Source organism: Nicotiana tabacum, chromosome 19 (genome assembly GCF_000715075.1).
Source record: "Nicotiana tabacum cultivar K326 chromosome 19, ASM71507v2, whole genome shotgun sequence".
Classification (NCBI taxonomy): Eukaryota; Viridiplantae; Streptophyta; class Magnoliopsida; order Solanales; family Solanaceae; genus Nicotiana; species Nicotiana tabacum.
The window spans coordinates 116,903,083-116,922,992 of NC_134098.1; the positions used below are offsets into that span (position 1 = coordinate 116,903,083).

The following is a 19,910-nucleotide window of genomic DNA, read 5'->3' on the forward strand; positions in this document are numbered from 1 at the left end:
CTTACTGATTTTCGATGATTGAGTTGATTTAAATAAAAAGAAATTATTATTTTATTTTAAATTAAATAGTTTTACAACCAAACCCGTAGTTTATCTTATGCTTTATTTAAGTGAAATGTCACTTTCTTCACCGAAATTAATTTTAAAAATAAATTCAATTCTTTGTTGATTTCTTACTTGATTTAAAAATTCTAAACTCACTTTAGTAGAAATAGATTGATCATGTGGATCTTATATACATTGAGGATATTTGGCATGTGAGTTATTCGTGCAGTTGAGATATGAATTGAGGGCACGAGGTGTCGGGAAAATATGATGATTTAATTATGGGGCACGAGGTGCCGTGGAAATATGAAAATGGGCTGAGACCCGTATTTACGAAAAATATGAAAATGGGCTGAGACCCGTATTTTTATGATTATGAAATGAGGTGTCACATGGTGACTTTTTAATTGAAAGAATTATATTCAAAATATTTATTTGGAAGGATTTTTATTCAAAAAGAATTATATGAAGGAATTATATGTGAAAGACATTTATTTGAAGGACTTAATTTAATTGGATGTAATTGTGTTTATTATTGTTGAGGGATATTAATGGTATTCTTGTTATCCGTTGTGTATATCACTGGTTGTTTTATCCTGCCCTTATTGTTATTGTTTCCTAGTATTTTGTATATTATATTGCACATATTATTAGACTAGTGAGTGTCTTGACTTTACCTCGTCTCTACACAATTGAGGTTAGTCTTGATACTTACTGGGCACCGTTGTGGTGTGCTCACTCTACACTTCTGCACATTTTTATGCAGAGCCAGGCATTAGAGGTATCAGACTTGAGCAGAGTTAAGCGCGATCGTAAAGATTCAAGGTAGAGTTGCTTGGCCGTCGCAGTCCCTCGGAGTCTTTTCATTTCATTGTACTGTTAATTTGTAATCAAACAGTATTATATATTCGGTCTTCATGATTATTCCATATATTCAGTTAGAGTTCGTGACTCAGTACTACCAGTCTTGGGAGGTTGTATATTGTAATTATTTTCGTTGTTGTTTTTTTTATAAAAAAAATGGCTTCAAAAGGTAATTGTAATCGGCTTACCTAGTCTTAGAGACTAGGTGCCATCACGACGCTTGTGGTGAGATTTTGGGTCGTGACAAGTTGGTATCAGAGCTCCTCTCTCTCTCTCTCTCTCTCTCTCTCTCTCTCTCTCTCTCTCTCTCTCTCTCTATATATATATATATATATATATATATATATATATATATATATATATATATATATATATATATACCGCTTTTTTTAAAACAATTATAGGACCAATCTATTCATTCTCAAATCTTAAAATAAAATAGCTATAATTATTAACATCAACACAATATTCTCATAAAGAAAATAGCTATAATTATTAATTTAATTAATTTAATTTAATTGTTCATTGTTGCAAGTTTGAAAGATATTTAATTATTTTAAATTCAATAAACGAGTCAATATAACAACATTATTGTTGTCATTTAAATGAGTATCACCTCAATTTTAATGCCCATTTTAATTTTACATAATTTATTCTTTTTGTATGTATTTTTTAGTTTATTAACACATGCAACGCACATACTCTAAAGCTAGTTATCATTAATTGTACCGAATTTAAATTATGTTAAGTTGTCTTTTTTTTGTTGTTGTGATATAGTATTAAACTAATAAATAACACGAGAAATAAAAACACATGCGCAAATTATGTAAAACAAAAATAATGTTGCTATTATATATTTAATGTCATATATACATATAATGATAAATGTCAATGTCTCCCACATCTTGTATGCTTTAAAGCATTGGCTGGCCTAAGGCGCATCTCATCTCGCCCGGCTACGCTATCAAGATCATCCTCATCACGTCGCCTCTTTATCGGAGGATGCGTTACAGCATGATCGTTGGTAAGGTTGGCAGACTCGGTAGAAGCGACCGTCGGTCCAGCAGTAACCTACATAATAATAATAAGATATTTTAGTATATGAAATATAAATTACTAACGTACGTGTTAGCTAAAAAATATTTAATGGTCATACCATGGTCTCGGCGGGCTCCTAAATAAAATCAGTCGTGTCCGGCATGTCAGTATCGCACAAAGTGGCCTCTGTGAGGGGCGATGATGATGTATTTAAAAAATAAATAAAAACGCTTTAGATATTAATGCCTAATTAATGAGATAAAAACAAATAGAAATAATAGTAATACAAACAAACTTGCGCCTGAGTAGCGACACACTCCTCAACAGCCCTCGATGATGAGCCATAACTCAGTCGTCGCCTACTATGCACCTCTCGTATCGGACGATCCTCAGCAGCCGTCGATGGCCCTGGTCGATCAGGAAAATACTGATCCCACTCCTGCTGCGTAATGGCCATGCTCGCGATCAACAATGGAGCTGACGGGGTCAGCTGCGAAGTCCATGGCGATAGCTGTAGGCTGAATGACGACATATCATGAGGAGCATCTTGTGGCTCAGGGTGGTCACCTGGCTGATCATCTCTAATATCCTCCACGGGTGCCTCAACGCTCACTTGCGGGGGACCCCGTCCTCGCCTACCACCACGACCTCGTAGGACCCCTTCCTCTCTGACTATGCCTACCACGTCTACCACGTTCAGGCTTTACTGGTGGCCCACGATGGTAGTCCTCTAGCGGCACATAAGCAGCCTCGTATCCTAATCGCTCATCATCTCGGGCACGCTTCAATGTCTGGGCAGCCAGATCTGTAACTTGACGGCCATACTCGTGCAAAGCTGCCGCTCCCCTGTCGGTATGCTGCAGCATGTGCAGTCCTAGCTGGTATAACTGATGTAATCCAATAGTCTGCATAACATGTCAAATATTAATTACGGAATGATAATTTAACGTTATAAGTAAGTATAACAAATAACATACCAGTGCCTCATGCCTCCCAACGTATGGAATGTACCGACCACTAGCGCGATGAACGAGATTCCCGACATGAAGTCGGATAACGTTGCGATACCATCCCATATACTCATGCTCGCCATCCGTACGCTCATGTGTATGGGGTGGAGGAATCAGGTCATATCTCTGGTCCCAAACCTCAATCTGGGCCTCTAGCCAGTCCACGTATGTCTGGTCGACCATGTTATGATCATCCCGCTGGTAATGTGTCCTAAGCCAAGCGGGCATGATAGGTACAAGCTGCGATCGACCAAACTGGCAAAGGACTCGCCCGATGGCATGATGCTCAACAAAACTGGCGAAGGACTCGCTCGTGAGTAAACGCAACACATATAAAGCCAGTCTAAGTAAACTTAAGTATACATATACCTACGCGCCTTCAAGCAAATCCAACAAATCCCTGTAATAGGGGAGATGATGTCGAGCCTCAACCTCGCGTCTGTAGCCTCGCCTATCAACCCACCTCCTAGCTAAAGAGAGAAACGGTAGAGGTAGTGCATCCGGAGCGATGGGTGGTAGAGGTGGCAAGAACTGCAGGAACCGCTCCCATGTCCAAACCTAATATACATTGTGAACGTAAAATTTAAGTTATTATTTTAATATGTATGTAATAATTATGAAAAGAATTGACTATGTTTTCACTTGCAGCAGCGGCAAAAATCCGGCAACGTCTCTCTAGGTGCCCATGCTTGCCCGACACATCTGCCTATACAGGTAACCTAGAATAACTGCACCCCAGCTGTAACTAGGTAAATCATCTAGCCGCTCAAGATAATGAAGAAATCTCAAGCTGACTAGGTTTCCCGAAGTGTTTGAAAACAATACACTACCAAACATCAGCAACATCAACAATCTCGTGTACCGGTCGATAACCTCCACCGGTGAATCATCCGCAATGTCCACATCCATCGCCTCCAGATGTTGTCGGACAGGAGTCAACTTCAAATGACTGGCCCCACTCAATGCAGTCTCCTCCGCTGGCTGGAAGTTGGTGAATCGCTGCAACATCTGCAGGTAATGCAATCCCGTATATTCTCTAAGAGCATGTGAGTAAGCTACATGTAGTCCATCAACCGACAGACCAAAAAGAACCTCCACGTCCTCAAGCGTGATGGTAGCCTCGCCGATGGGTAGATGAAACGTGTGCGTCTCTGGTCGCCACCACTCTATCATAGCCGTGATCAACGCCCAGTCGAACTACAACCGACCGACCTCTATGATCTTGTAAAAACCCATATCCTAAAGGCGTCTAACTATACGGGGATGAAGTGGGGTAGGTCCTAATGAAGTCCCACATATCGTCTATACGTCTGGCGCGGAATGTCTGGGACAAACACTGCCCATCCCATATGTATGAAGACCTATGCTCGGCCTGTAGCAACAGTAGCTCTAGCGATGCAGGTCCGGGATGCACAGGCGGAACCTCCATGACGATGATTGTAAATTGAACAATATTAATTAAAGTATTTTTCTTTTTAATTCCTTAACATCTTTAAATATATTGCAATATCTTTAATATTAAAATTTATTTGATATTTTTAATATATTGTTAGTTGATACATTTTTTATATTATAATTTTATATTTTATATGTTGTTTTATCATTTTATATGTTAGTTTATTATTTTATATGTTAGTTTATTATTTATATGTTAGTTTACTATTTTATATATTTGTTTATTATTTAATATGTTAGTTTCTTATTTTATATATTTGTTTCTTATTTTATATGTTTGTTTGTTACTCACCTATTTTTGACTATAATAAAATTAAATAATTAATTTTAATAATTATACATGATTTCATTATTACATATTCATATAACAATACTTAGTTTAACAAATATTGTTGTTTTTTAATGTTATTTGTTTTTACGTTTGTTGACTAGAATTCGAGAGAGTTTGTGTTTGAACTATCATATTTTTTCAGATATTTTTTAGTTTAACAGATAATTAAATCAATAACTACAAAGATACTACGCTAAAGAGCACTACATTTTACTACACTAAAAGGGCACTACATTACAAATAATGGTACTACATTAAAATTACGGGCACAACATAATAATACATGGAACTAAACAACATTAAAGTCACATATTAATATATGTACAACAATAATATCTAAATAAGATTAATTATTCCTAAAATAACAATTTATCTATTTTACTAATCGTATAAAACATAAATAATCTAATCCGGATAAAAAATAACAAATTGATTTAATCACAAAACAATCACAAAAATACATATACCACAGTAAAAAATAACTAATTAACATTTTTTATAACAACTAATAACAATTTTTCTATTTTATTAATTTTTTTAGCACACTAATAATATAATCCAGATAAATAAATAAATAAATTAAATCACAAAACAATCACGAAATGATATAGAACACAATAAAAAATAACTATTTGGTAGTTTGTATACATGAGTTTTAACAAAAAATAGGTCGGAATACCTCGATTTTAATTTTTTGGAAAGTTGAAGATTTGGTGATTTGGAGGCGAAACGAGCAACCAACTATGCGATAACGCCTTAGATATAATGTGGGACCGAGAATCTATACTTTTGTGGGACCGGTGGGCTCCAACCGAGATTTTTTTCTTTAAAAATGGGGGGGGGGGATATATCTGGGGGGGTTGTGGTTCGCGTTTGTGGGGAAGGAGAAGGGCACGCTTTTTTATCTTGGTATAACGTGCATGTATACCGCGCTATACTATAACACGATAGATATGAGCGCTATACCTTCCCTCCCATTTAAGTTTAAATAAAGCGCGATTATTTATTACGCTATACCTTAACGGACAAACGTGCCATTAAGGTGTAGCGCAATGAATAACTGTGCTATACATATTATGGTGCTCACGGTGCTATACATATTGTGGTGCCCAATCTTTCTTTCCACCTATTATGATCGCTTCAGTCCAAAATAACCCCACTTTGGTCCGCACTACACCCACCGATCCCTCAAAGGCTCAAACGACGCGTTTCTCACCTCACTAATTATCTGGATACACACGCAACCCACCATCCGAAATTCTCAAAAAGCGCACACACGAGATAGCGGCGGAGGGATTCTGCAATTTAAAAGTTCCAAAAGCAGATTTGGAAATAAATAAATAAAAAATCTCTGAAAAACTGATAAAAATAGGGATTTGGGAAAGGATTTGGAGACGAATCAGCTGCTGGAAATTTAAGGTTCAAATCCTTTTTCTTCTGGGTTATAAAGCTGTGGAAGCTGGGATTGGGAGCTGATCTCGCCGCTGATTACGCTGTTGTCCAGTAGCTGAGTTCCAACATTACATCTGTTTTTTTTCAGCCTTTGTTTTGGCTTTCGATTTTTATTTGTGGCTCAGGTATGAACTTATCCAACATGCTGCAATTGTTGATTAGATGCTATATCGTATTGAAATTCACAATAATTGTTCCCTTATTCCCCTGGAAAAGTTCATCACTGTTATTTGCAAGTTTGAATTAATGTTGAACTATTTTGATGCATAGAGTTAGAATAAATCTGTGTACAGAAGTCATTTGTTGATAATCACTGTTAGAGCTTCATTTGTGATACTATAGGATTATTGCTCTCGTGTTTTGAAATCTGGATGTGTTCGTTCATTTGAAATAGGTTCCGAAACTGAAATCCTCAGTTTAAGTGGAAAGTGAAAACGTCAATATCAAGTCATGAGTTTGTTTATTGCTTGAACGGATTCGAAATCTAAGGGAAGCAGAGTGTGTCTATTCGTATAATGATTGGCTTCAATTAAGCTAAACCTTTAGTTTTGAATTTGTTGAAATCAAGCCTATAATAGTGTTACCCATGCTTGTGGTAGATGTACAAAGTCAGTTGGTAATTTTATGTTTTCAAATTCTCCTTTGGTTTAACTGGGTATGAGTTTAGGCTAATAGTTGGTGAATTTTGAGCTGCCAACACTTACTCCAACCCAATACATGACTCTGTAGCTCTCAACTTTAACACACGATCTTGAATTTAGAAAAGTAATTAATTCTTGAATATTCGTAGTTTGCTTTAGGCGCGATTAATAAATAAATCATCGTGACTATGGGTACAGTTCCCGTGGCATGGTCACGATACGTAAAACCCAATTCGATTGCGCGTTTCACGCGACTTGGCCATAACTTCAAAAATAATAATAATAAGCATGTTGTAAATCGCGGGTGCGTTTCACGTGGCGCAGTTTGCAATGTGTGCTAGAACGACAAGTGTACGACATCGTAACTTGTTCAAGAAATAACTCCATAAATATTAAAAAGCGGTTAAATATTTAATTAGAAGCGCTAAAAGATAACATGCGCATAAAAGGTTTTAAACATGTTATAAATCAGATAATTAGGCTAAGTATTAATTGTTATGCGACCGTGCTAAAATCACAGAATTCGAGAGTGTCTCACACCTTCTCCGGATTAACAGAATTCCTTACCCGGTCTTCTGTGTTCGCGGACTATGAACAGAGTCAAATTTCTCGATTTGGGATTTAAAAATGAACCGGAGACTTGGGACACCATAATAATTATCCCAAGTGGCGACTCTGAATTAAATAAATAATCTCATTTCGAATAATTAAATCTAGCAAGTATTGAACCTGCAATACTTCTAGGAATTTGAACACCCTTACCACTAAGCTAAATTTTTTATAAAAATAGAAAGGATTTTATAAAATCTAATAAGCCTAATGTTTGCTACAAATGTGGTAGGATAGGTCATTATGCTAGAGATTGTAAAGTCAAGGATAAGATTAAGAACCTTGATATAGATGATAATATTAAGAATTCTTTATATAAGATTTTATTAAATTCTTCTCCAAAAAATTCCAGTCCAGAAAATAGTGATAGGGAAGATTCATCAACTGATGAAGATTTAAGGGTCTTACAGGACGTTTTCCTCAGAAGATGATTGTGGACCCTGCAAGAAAAATCAGTGTTGTAATAACAACACGGATGATGAATTTTATAATATATATTCACAATTCAAGGACTTAGATATTAATGTCCTAACCAATGATAATTTATTAGATTTTCTCAGGATTATTAAAGACCCAGGACTGAGGTCCCAAATTATTGACAAAATGGACTAGTTACTCACAAGTCCAGAGATAGAAGAAATTCATTCTCAAAAAGGGCCATATACCATGTCTGATGTTAAACGGATTTTAAAAGAAAAATCCCAGGCCATTGATAGGCCAACTACTGTTCAAGATCTTAGTAATGAGATTGATAATCTCAAAAAAGAGATCTCTGATCTAAAGGCTTCAAATGTAGCCTTTGATAAAAGAATTTTCAATTTAGAAAATTCTACAGTGAATATAAGCCATGAATTCAGTACGTCTTCTCTTCTAACTGTAGTGATATTGAATTTATAGTTGCATATGTTCTTTGCACTAGCTTAATCAAGAAATGTTCTACTTGTAGGCCATAAAGAGAAGTCAACTTTAACAATATGGACCTCAAACCGTTCAAATTAGACATTGATGAGCTTATAAAGGAGTTTGCCAAGGTACTAATATGCCTGTTTTTTCCTTCAATTTAAGCATAGTTTTGATCTATTCATTTATCTTGCAACAACAATTACGCCTCAGTCCCAAGCAAGTTGGGGTCGGCGATATGAATCCTCATTCCTTTCATTTAGCTCAACTCGTCATCATCATTACCAAAATAAAATGAAAGCTATTCATTTATCTTGCACTTTTCATAATGGTTCATACCAGTAATATGGTGTTTTATAGGGTGGATCTCCTAGTTTTGCAGAAATGAAGAGAGTGTGGGTCTCTAAAAAGCTCTCCTATATTTTTGAGGCCAGTCCCTCTAAAGATCAGGCATGCTTTATGCAATCACTCTATGCCTACTGCAGTGGTATGTCTAAATGTTTTCTATTTTACTTTTTTGTTGGTTTTCCTAATTTAACATATTTTAGTTTCATTCGGAGAGAATGATTCTGATTATTGTGGCATACACACACTTATCTATGAAAAACTTTCTACCTTTAATGTGAAACGTATGGAACTATAGGAATGTTGAGAAATGTCACCAACCCCCCCCCCCCCCCCCACAAAAAAAAAGGAGAGAGAGAGAGAGAATGTTGAAAAACTTTATAGCACTGAGGTAGCAGTAGATTTGTATTATTTGTCCTTTACTCAACAGAACTGAAGTCAATCTTGTGTTCAAGTGAACACCATTTTGCTTATTTATTTACGTGGTTAAAAGTTACAAATTACAAATATAAATGACTGTTGATTTATTTGATTGCTAAATATGATGCATTCCATGTGCTACTATAACCAAATTTTACCTGCTTATCAGTTAATGAGTAGCAAAGTGAAGGGTCACAAACGAAGAGAAACACAAACTCTTTAAAGATTTTTCAAAATCACGATTTCTAAGAGAAATATAGAAACCTTGAGAGATTCTTCCAAATCAACTCAGACATTTCAATTTGTTCTAATATTCTCTCCCTCGTCATCATATGCTCTGGTAAATGTCGACAGATAGCACAGTAAAAGGTGTAAAATTTTGGCTCTGACTTCAAACAAAGCCTTTGGAAAGTGATTTTAGTATTTGGAGAGATATTAGTAAAGTAGTGAATGTGAGTGCATCCTTAAATTCTTTTTCTGATGTTTATTTTCTCTTAAATTTCGATGAGAGAGCTGTCATACTAGTGTAATATTTTCACCTTTCCCTGTGGCTGATATTTTCCTGCTTTGGATTTACCGAATTGAATGCATTGCAGGTTACATGGTGTCTAATTATTCTCTTTTGAGTAGACTGGGTGGGCTTTATTCCCTGTACTGCCTTTATGAGACGCAGCCATTCAAGCTTCCTTTCAAGATTTATATATCTCTAGGTATATATATATATATATACAACCTTTTTAACATGATATGTCGTGAATTAGGGTGGAAGGATGACTGGTAGTCGCTAGTGTCTCTTAGTCTTACCGGTAGTACTAGTACTATTTTTGTATTTCTCTTATTCCCGGTTCTTTATTATTACATGTTGTGCTGTTTGCTTCTATTGCATTGTTGTTGCTGCTTTATTTTCCTTGTTCCTTGAGCCGAGGGTCTATCGGAAACAGTCTCCCCAGACATTGTTGTAAGGTCTGCGTACACATTACCCCCCAGACCCCACTTGTGGGATTACATTGGGTTTGTTGTTGTATGTCGTGAAACAGTGCTTTTTATGTGATGATTCCCTCTCGATTGTGCAGTTTTGGTCTTATGAGATGAGACAATTAAAAGTTACAATCAAATCTTGTAAAAAAACATTTGAATGAAACCTGAATCAGTCACTTCACTGATTGAGTTGCAAATTTCTTTCTTTGTGATGGCACTGTCTGGAGCATATATCATCATGGATACTTTCTAGATTCCTGTTTCAAAATATGTTACCGGAACTATAACACAATATTAATGCTGTATATCAGATGAATTATGACGTAACATGTATATGTAAATTAAATGAATAGCTCTAGTGAGGATGTTAATTCATAGTTTACTCATACTTTAAGTAGGTTGCTTTAGTTCTTTGAAGAGTTCTCCAAACATGTAATTGGACTATCAAGTATCTATATTTTTGCAGGTTATGTGAATGGAATTGGACCACTATTAGGTGTCCACCGTTGTTGCTTCGACTGATGTTAAACCTTTTCTTGGTTTAGCTTTGAGGACATTAACCTGTATAATTGGAACCACAGGTGGGTCAACACTCTATTCAGTTTTCTTATCAAATCATAATAATAGATGAAGCACAAGAAGTCAAAGAATGCTTGAATAATTGGTGAAAATTGATGCTACTAAGATACCAATCACAATACCAGCTCGTACTATCATTTTGCTAAAACGTTCTTAAATGTCAGTTTTAATTTCATTTGAAGAACATTTGATTGGTCCAAAATCAACAAGACCTCCAATTAAATTTTCCTTTGATGCCAAATGATCTCCTTCTCTCTATCATTTCTCAAACTACTTGTGCGTCCTCATTTTCAGAGAAAGCCATTGCGTCCTCATTTTCACTTTCAGAAGTAACCCATTGAACAATATATGTTTTCAACTATAATTTGCAAGTTCAATGTATGTTCCTTGGCACTTCTAGAACCGGTTCACCATAATTTATTGTTCATGATATAGTGATATGTAGCATAGCATCACCCTTGTTTAAATGAAGTATGACATTCTATTCATATTCCTTTAGTTGTAGATCTTTGAGGATATAAAAATTTATATTTTTGTGGGTGCGTAGCCGATGTAATTCTTCTGATCTAGCAGTGCCAATCAGAATGTGAGAAAGCACGGGAAATTGATGTTAACTATGATACAATGAGCCTTATTTATACAATACATATTCTACTCTTATTCCATGTGGGACTAAGATTATTTACACAACTATTTAACACTCTCCCTCAAGCTGGTGCATACAAATCATATGTACCGAGCTTGTTACATAAGTAACTAGTATGAGGCCCAGTAAGAGACTTGGTGAAAATATCTGCAAGCTGATCATTCGACTTCACAAACTTTGTAGCAATATCTCCTGAGAGTATCTTTTCTCTGACGAAGTGACATTCAATCTCAATGTGTTCAATTCTCTCATGGAACACCGGATTTGATGCAATATGAAGGCCATAGCCATTGCTCGATATTTTGCTTCTGCACTAGACCGAGCAACCACATTATGTTTCTTGCTCTTCCAAGACACCAAATTATCTCCTACTAAAACACAATATCCAGATGTATAACGTCTATCAGAAGGTGATCATGCCCAATCAGCATCTGAGTATCCAACGTTCTGCGCATGGCCTTGATCCTCAAACAATAATCCTTTACCTGGAACTGATTTTATATACCGAAGAATGCGGACAACTACATCCCAATGATCATCACAGGGAGAATCCATAAACTGACTCACAACACTCACAAGGAAGGAAATGTCAGGTCTAGTCACTGCGAGGTAATTTAATTTACTAACCAACCGCTTATATCTTGCAGGATCGCTAAGCGGCTCCCGTAGTCCTAGCAGAAGTTTAGAATTCAGATCCATAGGAGTGTCAACAGGTCTATAGCCAGTTATTCCCGTCTCCTCAAGAATGTCTAAGGCATACTTTCGTTGTGAGATCACAATACCTGAGCTAAGCTGAGCGATCCCAATACCCAGAAAATACTTTAATCTGCCCAAATCCTTAGTCTCAAAGTGCCGAAAAGATGTTGCTTCAACTCAGTAATACCATTCTGATCATTGCCGGTAATAACAATATCGTCAACATAAACCACCTAATAAATATAGAGATTTGAAGCAGAATACCGATAAAACACAGAGTGATCAGCTTCATTACGAGTCATGTCAAATTCCTAAACAACTGTGCTGAACTTACCATACCAGGCTCGAGGAGACTGCTTTAGACCATAGAGTGACCGGCGCAACCGACATACCAGGCCACAAACCTGAGCAACAAAATCAGGTGGTTGCTCCATATAAACTTCATCCTTAAGGTCACCGTGAAGAAAAGCCTTCTTAATGTCCAACTGATGGGGAGGCCAATGGCGAACAACAACCATGGATAAAAAAAGGCAGACTGATGTTGTTTTAGCCATGAGAGAGAAAGTATCACTATAATCGAGCCCAAATATTTGAGTATACCTTTTGGCAACAAAACGAGCCTTAAGTCGATCAACTTGGCCATCCGGACAATCTTTGACTGCATAAACCCAACGATAACCAATAGTAGATTTACCTGAAGGAAGAGGAACAAGCTCCCAAGTACCACTCGTATGTAAAACAGACATTTCGTTAATCATAGCCTGTCGCCATCCTGGATGAGACAATGTTTCACCTGTAGACTTAGGGATGAAAATAGAGGACAAAGAAGATATTAAAGCATAATGAGGTGATGACAAATGATGATAACTTAAACCGACATAATGTGGATTTGGATTAAGAGTGGACCATATACCTTTTCGAAGTGCAATTAATGGACTAAGAGGAGACAAGTCTGTAGCAGGAGCAGTGTCAGGTGCACGACGTGAATCAGCTGTGCGTGATGCTGGACGTGGACGACGACGATAAGTCAAGAGTGGTGTTCTTGTGGCTGAGGATCTAGGAGGAGAAACACTAGAGTCACTCAACGGTCGGTATGGGTCAGTGTTGTAAATGGCGAGCGCTACGTCGCTAATAGCGAGTAGCGTAGCGATGCGAGACTGTGTCGCTTCTTTCATCTGTTGCGTTGCGATTTACATAAAGCGATCGCCTCTACTTATGTAGCGAGAGGCGACAGTGTGGCGAGAGGCGACTGAAGCGTCACTTTTTTAAAAAGAAAAAGGGCAAAGACTTAAGAAAAAAGGTCGTGATTAGGGCTCGACTCTCAGAAGTTTCTTTCTTCTTCAACTTCGAACAACAGAGCTGCCAAGTTTCTGAAAAAAGGTCACGATTAGGGCTCGCGATTACTGTGCCATCGTCTTCTTCATCTGAAAGCTTTAAGTTTCTGCCAAGTGCCATCGTCTTCTACATCAAGTTTCTGCCATCTGAAAGACCAGGTATGCTTCTCTGAGTTGACTTTCTTTCTTCTTTCTTCTTTCTTCTTTCTCCTTCTTCTTTCTATTTTTTTTGCTCTGTTTTTTGTCGAAAACACCAGAAACAGAGAGTCTGTTTTTGTGCTCTGTTTTTCGAGCAAAATAACAGAGGCTCTTCCCTTCCTCTTTTTTCTTCTCTTATTTTTTTTTTTGGCTATGTTTTTCGACCAGCAGCAGAGGCAGAGCAGAGGCAGTAGCTCTTTCTTTTTAGGCTCTGTTTTGTTTGCTCTGTTTTTTCAATTATAGACTTAATAGTCTTATAGAGTAGAATTAATAGCATATAGAATCTATTGAGTTTTTAATTTTTGAATTGATATAGGCAGTAGCCTTTTTTTTTTGCTCTGTTTTTCTTCTTCTTATTAATATATTATTGTTATTGAGTTTTTAGTTATATGTATATAATATTTTATGTTTTTGTATAAATTGTCGCTTCACATAAAAAAGGCGAGCGCTTCGCTGCGCGCCTCTCGCCTCAGTGAAGCGGGCCCTCGTCGCTATTTGTCGCCGCACGCTATCCAAAACACTGGTATGGGTAAGACTTCTGCAGCTGAGGATGTAGAAGGAGTTGTAGTAAACTCTTCAAGAGTCGATATAGGTAAGACCTCAGTTATATCAAGGTGGTCAGAAGAGGTAAAGTAAGGTGGAGATTCAAAAAATATGACATCAGCTAACATAAGGTACCTACAAAGATCAGGGGAGTAGCAACGATATCCTTTCTGAACTCAAGAATACCCAAGGAAGACACATTTGAGAGCACGAGGAGCTAACTTATTTTTTCCGGAAGTTAAGTTATGAACAAAACATGTACTCCCAAAAGCATGTGGAGAAAGATAGTATAAGGGTAACTTAGGGAACAATACTGAATGTAGAATCTGATTCTGGATAGCAGATGCAGGCATCCGATTAATAAAGTAACAAGCTGTAAGAACTGCATCGCCCGAAAAACGCAGCGGAACATGGGACTGAATGAGAAGCGTACGAGCAGTTTCAACGAGATGCTTATTTTTTCTCTCTGCTACCCCATTGTGTTGAGGGGTATGTTTGATGGATAATTCCTTGAGAAGTCATAAACTGCTGAAACTGAAAGGATAATTTAAGCATTATCACTACGAAAAGTGCGGATAGAAACACCAAACTGATTTTTAATTTCAGCACAAATTCTGGAAGATAGAAAACAACTCATAACGATCTTTTATTAGGAAAATCTAAGTACATCTTGAGTAATCATCAATAAATCTAACAAAATAACGAAATTCTAAGGTTGAACGGACTCTATTAGGACCCCATATATCAGATTGAACTAATGAAAAAATAGACTCTGCACGACTCTCGGCACTACGCAAAAAAGTAGCTCGGGTATGTTTCCCAAGTTGACACGACTCACAATCTAATGTAGACAAACTAGACAAACTAGGCACCATCTTCTGAAGCTTGGATAAACTCGGATGTCCTAAACGTCTTTGAATTAAGTCTGGATGAGCTGCAACTGGACATGTTGTGGAGGGACTGAGTGAGTTAAGATAGTAAAGGCCTTATGATTCACGCCCTGTGTCAATCGTCTGTCCCGTACTGCGGTCTCGCATAATATAAGAATCATTAAAAAAATATATACCACAAGAAAACAAGTGAAGTAAGCTCCCCCCGATACAAGCGAGCTAATGGAGGGCACGAGTCAAACGATTAACAGATGCAAGACTAAAAGGACAACCAGGGACATAAAGAATGGAATCTAGAGTGACGAAGATAAGGGATTAGTTTGTCCAACTCCTTTTGCTTTAGTTTGGAACCCATTGGCTTAAGTAACACTAGGAAGAGACTGTGAATACACAATATTAGACAAAATTGATTTATTACCAGAGATATGATCATAAGCTCCCGAGTCCATGACCCACGGTCCAAGAGTACTAGACTGAGAAACACAAGCAAAAGAATTACCAGCAACAGAAGTATCAGTCTGAGTAACTGAGGCTACTTGTGGAGATGTCTACTTACTTGCTCGATACTGAAGGAACTCATTATATTCCCCTTCAGATAAAGAAAATCCATGGTTACCTATAGTCTCGGTCTAAGCAACATGAGCGTTTCTGGGTGGTCGACCATGTAACGAATAGCACACTTCACGAGTGTGTCCAAGTTTATTACAATAAGAACACTTGAGTCGAGATCTCCCAAAACGACCTTTTTCTCGTCGATTCTCCATAGCCTGAGATGCCCGATTTTCCATTGTCTGAGATGCGAGAACAGAGGAGTCAACTATGTCTAATGAGATCACTGTTTGACTAGGTGCTGCAGCAAGGCGAATTAATCGAGAGAATAATTCATCAACTGTAGGGATAGTCGAACTAGCCAAAATATGGTCGGATACTGAATCAAGGTCAGTAGGAAGTCCAGCAAGTGTAAGAAATAGATCAGCCTCCGGCGCGTGAGTCGAACCTCCCCCGAAAAAAAAATTGCTAATGGTGCGTGAAACACTTTTTGCCGGAGAAATTTTTGGGGTTTGGTTGCCGGAGGCTGATCTATCCTGTGGTGGTATTGGTTTTAGACAAAACCGACTGAAAATAACTTTCTTGCGGACAACCCTGATTTGCCAGAAAAAAGACTGATTTTTTTTTCTTTCCCGGAGTCGCTCGAATTCATGCACAGCGATAAATCTCTCACGATTGCAAGCACGGGAGAAAAATATATTATATTGATGTTAACTATGATACAATGAGCCCTATTAATACAATACATATTCTACTCCTATTTCATGTGGTACTAGGATTATTTATACAACTATTTAACGCAGAGGAAGAAATGTCCCTCGGGAAGACCTTTTTGTGTTGTTTGGGGATTCCTTAAATTAATTTTTAGAAATTTTAAACTCTTTGGCTATTGTTTGTTTACAAAATTTGGCGAGTGTTTAACTGCCAATTTAGTTTACTGTGCAACTGTCAGTAGCTTTTGATGCTTTGTAGTTTTACCATAATTCTTTTTATTCCATTTGGCAGGAGACCTGAAGAATCTTCGGAGCATCATCACAGAGGCAAAGGCTAAAGATGTTAAAGTAGTCCCTGCCCTGCTTTAGTCAAACGTATGTTAAACAGGAACATGTTTCTTTTTGGGTCTGTGGATGTGAATGAAGGCTCTGTAACTGAGAGATTAGATGAACTGACGGAAATACAAAATGCAAGTATCCGTATAGCATCCAAAAAGTAGGTTACTGATTCTTTTCTGCTAACTGTTTGTTATATTTCACAGCCTTCTCTATACATTCGCTCACCTTGTTTCTTTGGATGATGTAGGTTATTTGCAAATACCCAGATCAAGCACTTCACCCACATGGATATGGTATGTTTGTAAAACTGTTTTTTAAATTCAAAGAGAAGGGCTCTATCAATTTTCCATTCTAGAATATGCTTCCAGCTGTGTGCTTTTGCCTACAGTGCATATGGATTGATGCGGCTAAATATATGGATTTGTTGAACTCAACCACCATTTTGATGGAAATTTTGAGTAGACCTGTACTTTACTGATTTTGCAAGAAAATTATCAGGTGCAACATCATCAAAAGTAAAAATTATAAGTAGGATTTTAGTAATTTTGGACCAATTGACTGTGTAAAACTTCTTTCATTAAATTGATTGGATTTCTTCCATCCAAATATGATTCATATTGTTTGCTGGAATACGAAATTGTTTCTGTTTTTGTGTGGGTCGGTGTTTGTATTTATGTAATTTAGCAAGTATTTTCAGAATAGCATAAGATTGTTCTTTTATGATTCTTTTTTCTTGGAGTGGATGCTTAGTTTTTACCTTTGCGGTGTGATAGTTAAAAGGGCAAGTGAAATGAAGTACTACAAAAGGAATGGACTAATCTCGAGTTGCCTGTTTGTGAGGAAATCTATCAATGGAGGTTTCTTTTTAAACAATCAATGGAAAAATCAGATATCTTGTTAGAGGATCATTTGACCATATGATGCATTCTTTGCGTTGATTAGAAGTTTTTTGAATGTTGGAGTTGATCAGTATAAGCAAATTAGCTTGTTACTTGTCACTAAAAGCTAGACGAGTTAGCTTTTTGGGAGGCTGCTTTAGTGATGCAATTCCTTTCATTAGGTCTCTTGTCACTAAACTTGCTATTGCATGTCTCTATCTTTGACTTCAGAGTGCTGAATTCGTATTCCCATTTATTCCAGGGCATGGAGCTTGAGGTGGATTTGCTCAAGCAAAAGTCAGCAGAATATGCAAGGGCCAAGGAACTAGCTATTAGAGGTAACCTCAATGAGCTTCTTAATCTTTTAACGGAAAACATATTTTGGTCATTTTCTTTTTGTTGTCGGCACTATTGATGTGTTAAGTATGACACCATTTTGTATTACTTCGAAAGGATTATCCAAGTCAGTATAATACTGGTCAAATTTTCTTCTATCTTAGAAGTATTCCGTTGCTAAAGTCAATATTCGGTCCATACTGAAGTAATTGTGAATGCCAGCTTGGTGCAGTGAAGCTCAATTAGTTCACAAACTATTGTATTCCTGTTGTTCAGAATGTATATAGGACGTTGAAAATGAATTTAGTTCCCATGATTCTTAGGCAATTGGGCACGCATTAAATCCCATAAGGCTCTTTTGCATCCATGATTTTAACTTTCCTTTTAAAGTCGAGGAGGGCATCTTTTCACTTGCTTTTTTCTTTTCTCTTCTCGAAGCGGCTAGAGACATGGTGGATGTAGAAAATATAAAGCACATAACAGAGAACCAGACATTGATAGGCGATGTAGTTGAGAAGACTGCTGAGGACTGGAAAGCTCAGAAGGAAATATTCTATCAACAAACAGGCATTGGTTTTCAGCCTGTCAAAGACTCGCTTGACATTGTAAAGGAAAAGCAGGAAAAGTTCTCCCAACAAGAAGTGGCTGAAGAGCATGATGGCAATGAAGACTTCAGTAAGGAACTAGAAGCAGTGCTATTGTCGGAGCAAAACGAATGTGACTTTGAAGAATAGGGAGAGAACTTGTATAAAAAGAAGGTTTGGCACTATAGTTATAAGTATGCTTGTAAATGATTTTCGCAGCTACATGAAAGAGGTTGCAGCTTCTAGTAGACTGTCCTGTATTGAAAGGAAGGAAAGAAGTTTTGCATGCATATAGATAAGATGAAATTTTCCAGTTTCTATCTGTGTACTGAACCTTGTCGCTCTCCTTTCTTTCCTCGCGAGCAGGAAACACCCTAGCGGGCATATGTTGCACGATTCTACTGTGTTTTTTGTGCTATGGTAGGAACATTTTTAGATATGAAGATTGTTAAGGTCATATGCAAAGAGAAAAAGATGGCTTCTTGTTGAAAGTAAATGAAGTTCAAAAAACTTGCACGTCTTGGGTTATAATAAAAATTTTAAAGAAGAATTAAGCTAAATAGCAGCCCACTCATTTATTTAAACTAAAAATAGACGGTCAATGCATAATCTATGTATAATCATTTATATATAAAAGGAAAAACAAGATTATGATGTTTGAGCTTGTTGGCGATTCAGTTAGTGTCATCTTTAATCAAAGAACCTTGTTTCTTAACATAAGTACTAATTATAAGAGTTAATGTCATCTTTAACCAAAGAACCTTGGTTTCTTAACATAAGTACTAATTATAAAAACATAGGCACTGCTCCCTCAACGTGTGTGCTCCCCTGGAATTACCAAATAATATAAGGGTATTTCTGTAATTTTATACATTTCATGTGACTCTTTCGGTTGCTAGCTCAACGCGTGGATTCTTAACAAAGAGATCTGGACGGGAGTTCACAGCATATAAATTTGGATTTTGTTGGATAATTTTAAGAAAATGTTTACATAAACAGAGAATTGTCCTGACTGTATCCGTGGAAGTAGAAGGCGACCATAGTTTTTATCTATTTTCTGCTTTTGCTTTCCTCGTTCTTAAACTGCAAAAGCAGGACTTCCTTTTGGTTCGGTTTTTAAAGATTGAACCTATAGTTGTTATTACCTTTGTATTCCCACTTAGTTGAAAGCTATCAAGTTTCAACTTCTAACCTTCGCTGTTATTGCGGAGCAGCGGAGGACTTGGTGATTGTATGTTTAGTTTTCTTCTCGCGGTATTTTTTGTTGATGGAGTACGATATGCTTTTACGTATATGATGGATTCTATCTTTCTTTTAGTTCTATTGCCAATGATCGTTGATGATTGTGGCAAGTCGAAGACGAAGACGGTATGTTTTTGGGTCTAACATAGGATAGACAAATGTACCAGGTGCTCTAGTGTCCTGAGTACTACTACAACAATAACATACCCCGTATAGTCCACCAAGTGTACGCAAACTTACCCCTGCGTTTAAAAGGCAGAGATGCTGTTTCCGGTATATCATCGGCTCAGAAAGG

General features: G+C 37.1%; 1 protein-coding gene across 10 annotated transcripts; it reads left to right on the forward strand.

Moving 5' to 3' along the window:
• The first annotated feature begins 5,876 nt into the window (after positions 1-5,876).
• On the forward strand, positions 5,877-18,621 carry LOC107773028 (uncharacterized). Of its 10 annotated transcripts, none has more exons than XM_016592477.2 (9): positions 5,878-6,320; positions 8,392-8,476; positions 8,706-8,832; positions 9,707-9,820; positions 10,555-10,669; positions 16,529-16,732; positions 16,823-16,868; positions 17,716-17,791; positions 18,228-18,621. In XM_016592477.2, the coding sequence occupies exons 6-9, from the start codon at positions 16,614-16,616 to the stop codon at positions 18,521-18,523; spliced, it is 537 nt and encodes a 178-aa protein (XP_016447963.1). In that variant the 5' UTR covers positions 5,878-6,320; positions 8,392-8,476; positions 8,706-8,832; positions 9,707-9,820; positions 10,555-10,669; positions 16,529-16,613; the 3' UTR covers positions 18,524-18,621. The 10 variants fall into 10 exon arrangements, with proteins under 10 accessions (XP_016447964.1, XP_075094570.1, XP_075094573.1 ...); XM_016592481.2 differs by having other exon boundaries at positions 8,720-8,832; XM_016592480.2 differs by having other exon boundaries at positions 8,728-8,832.
• The last annotated feature ends 1,289 nt before the right edge of the window (positions 18,622-19,910 follow it).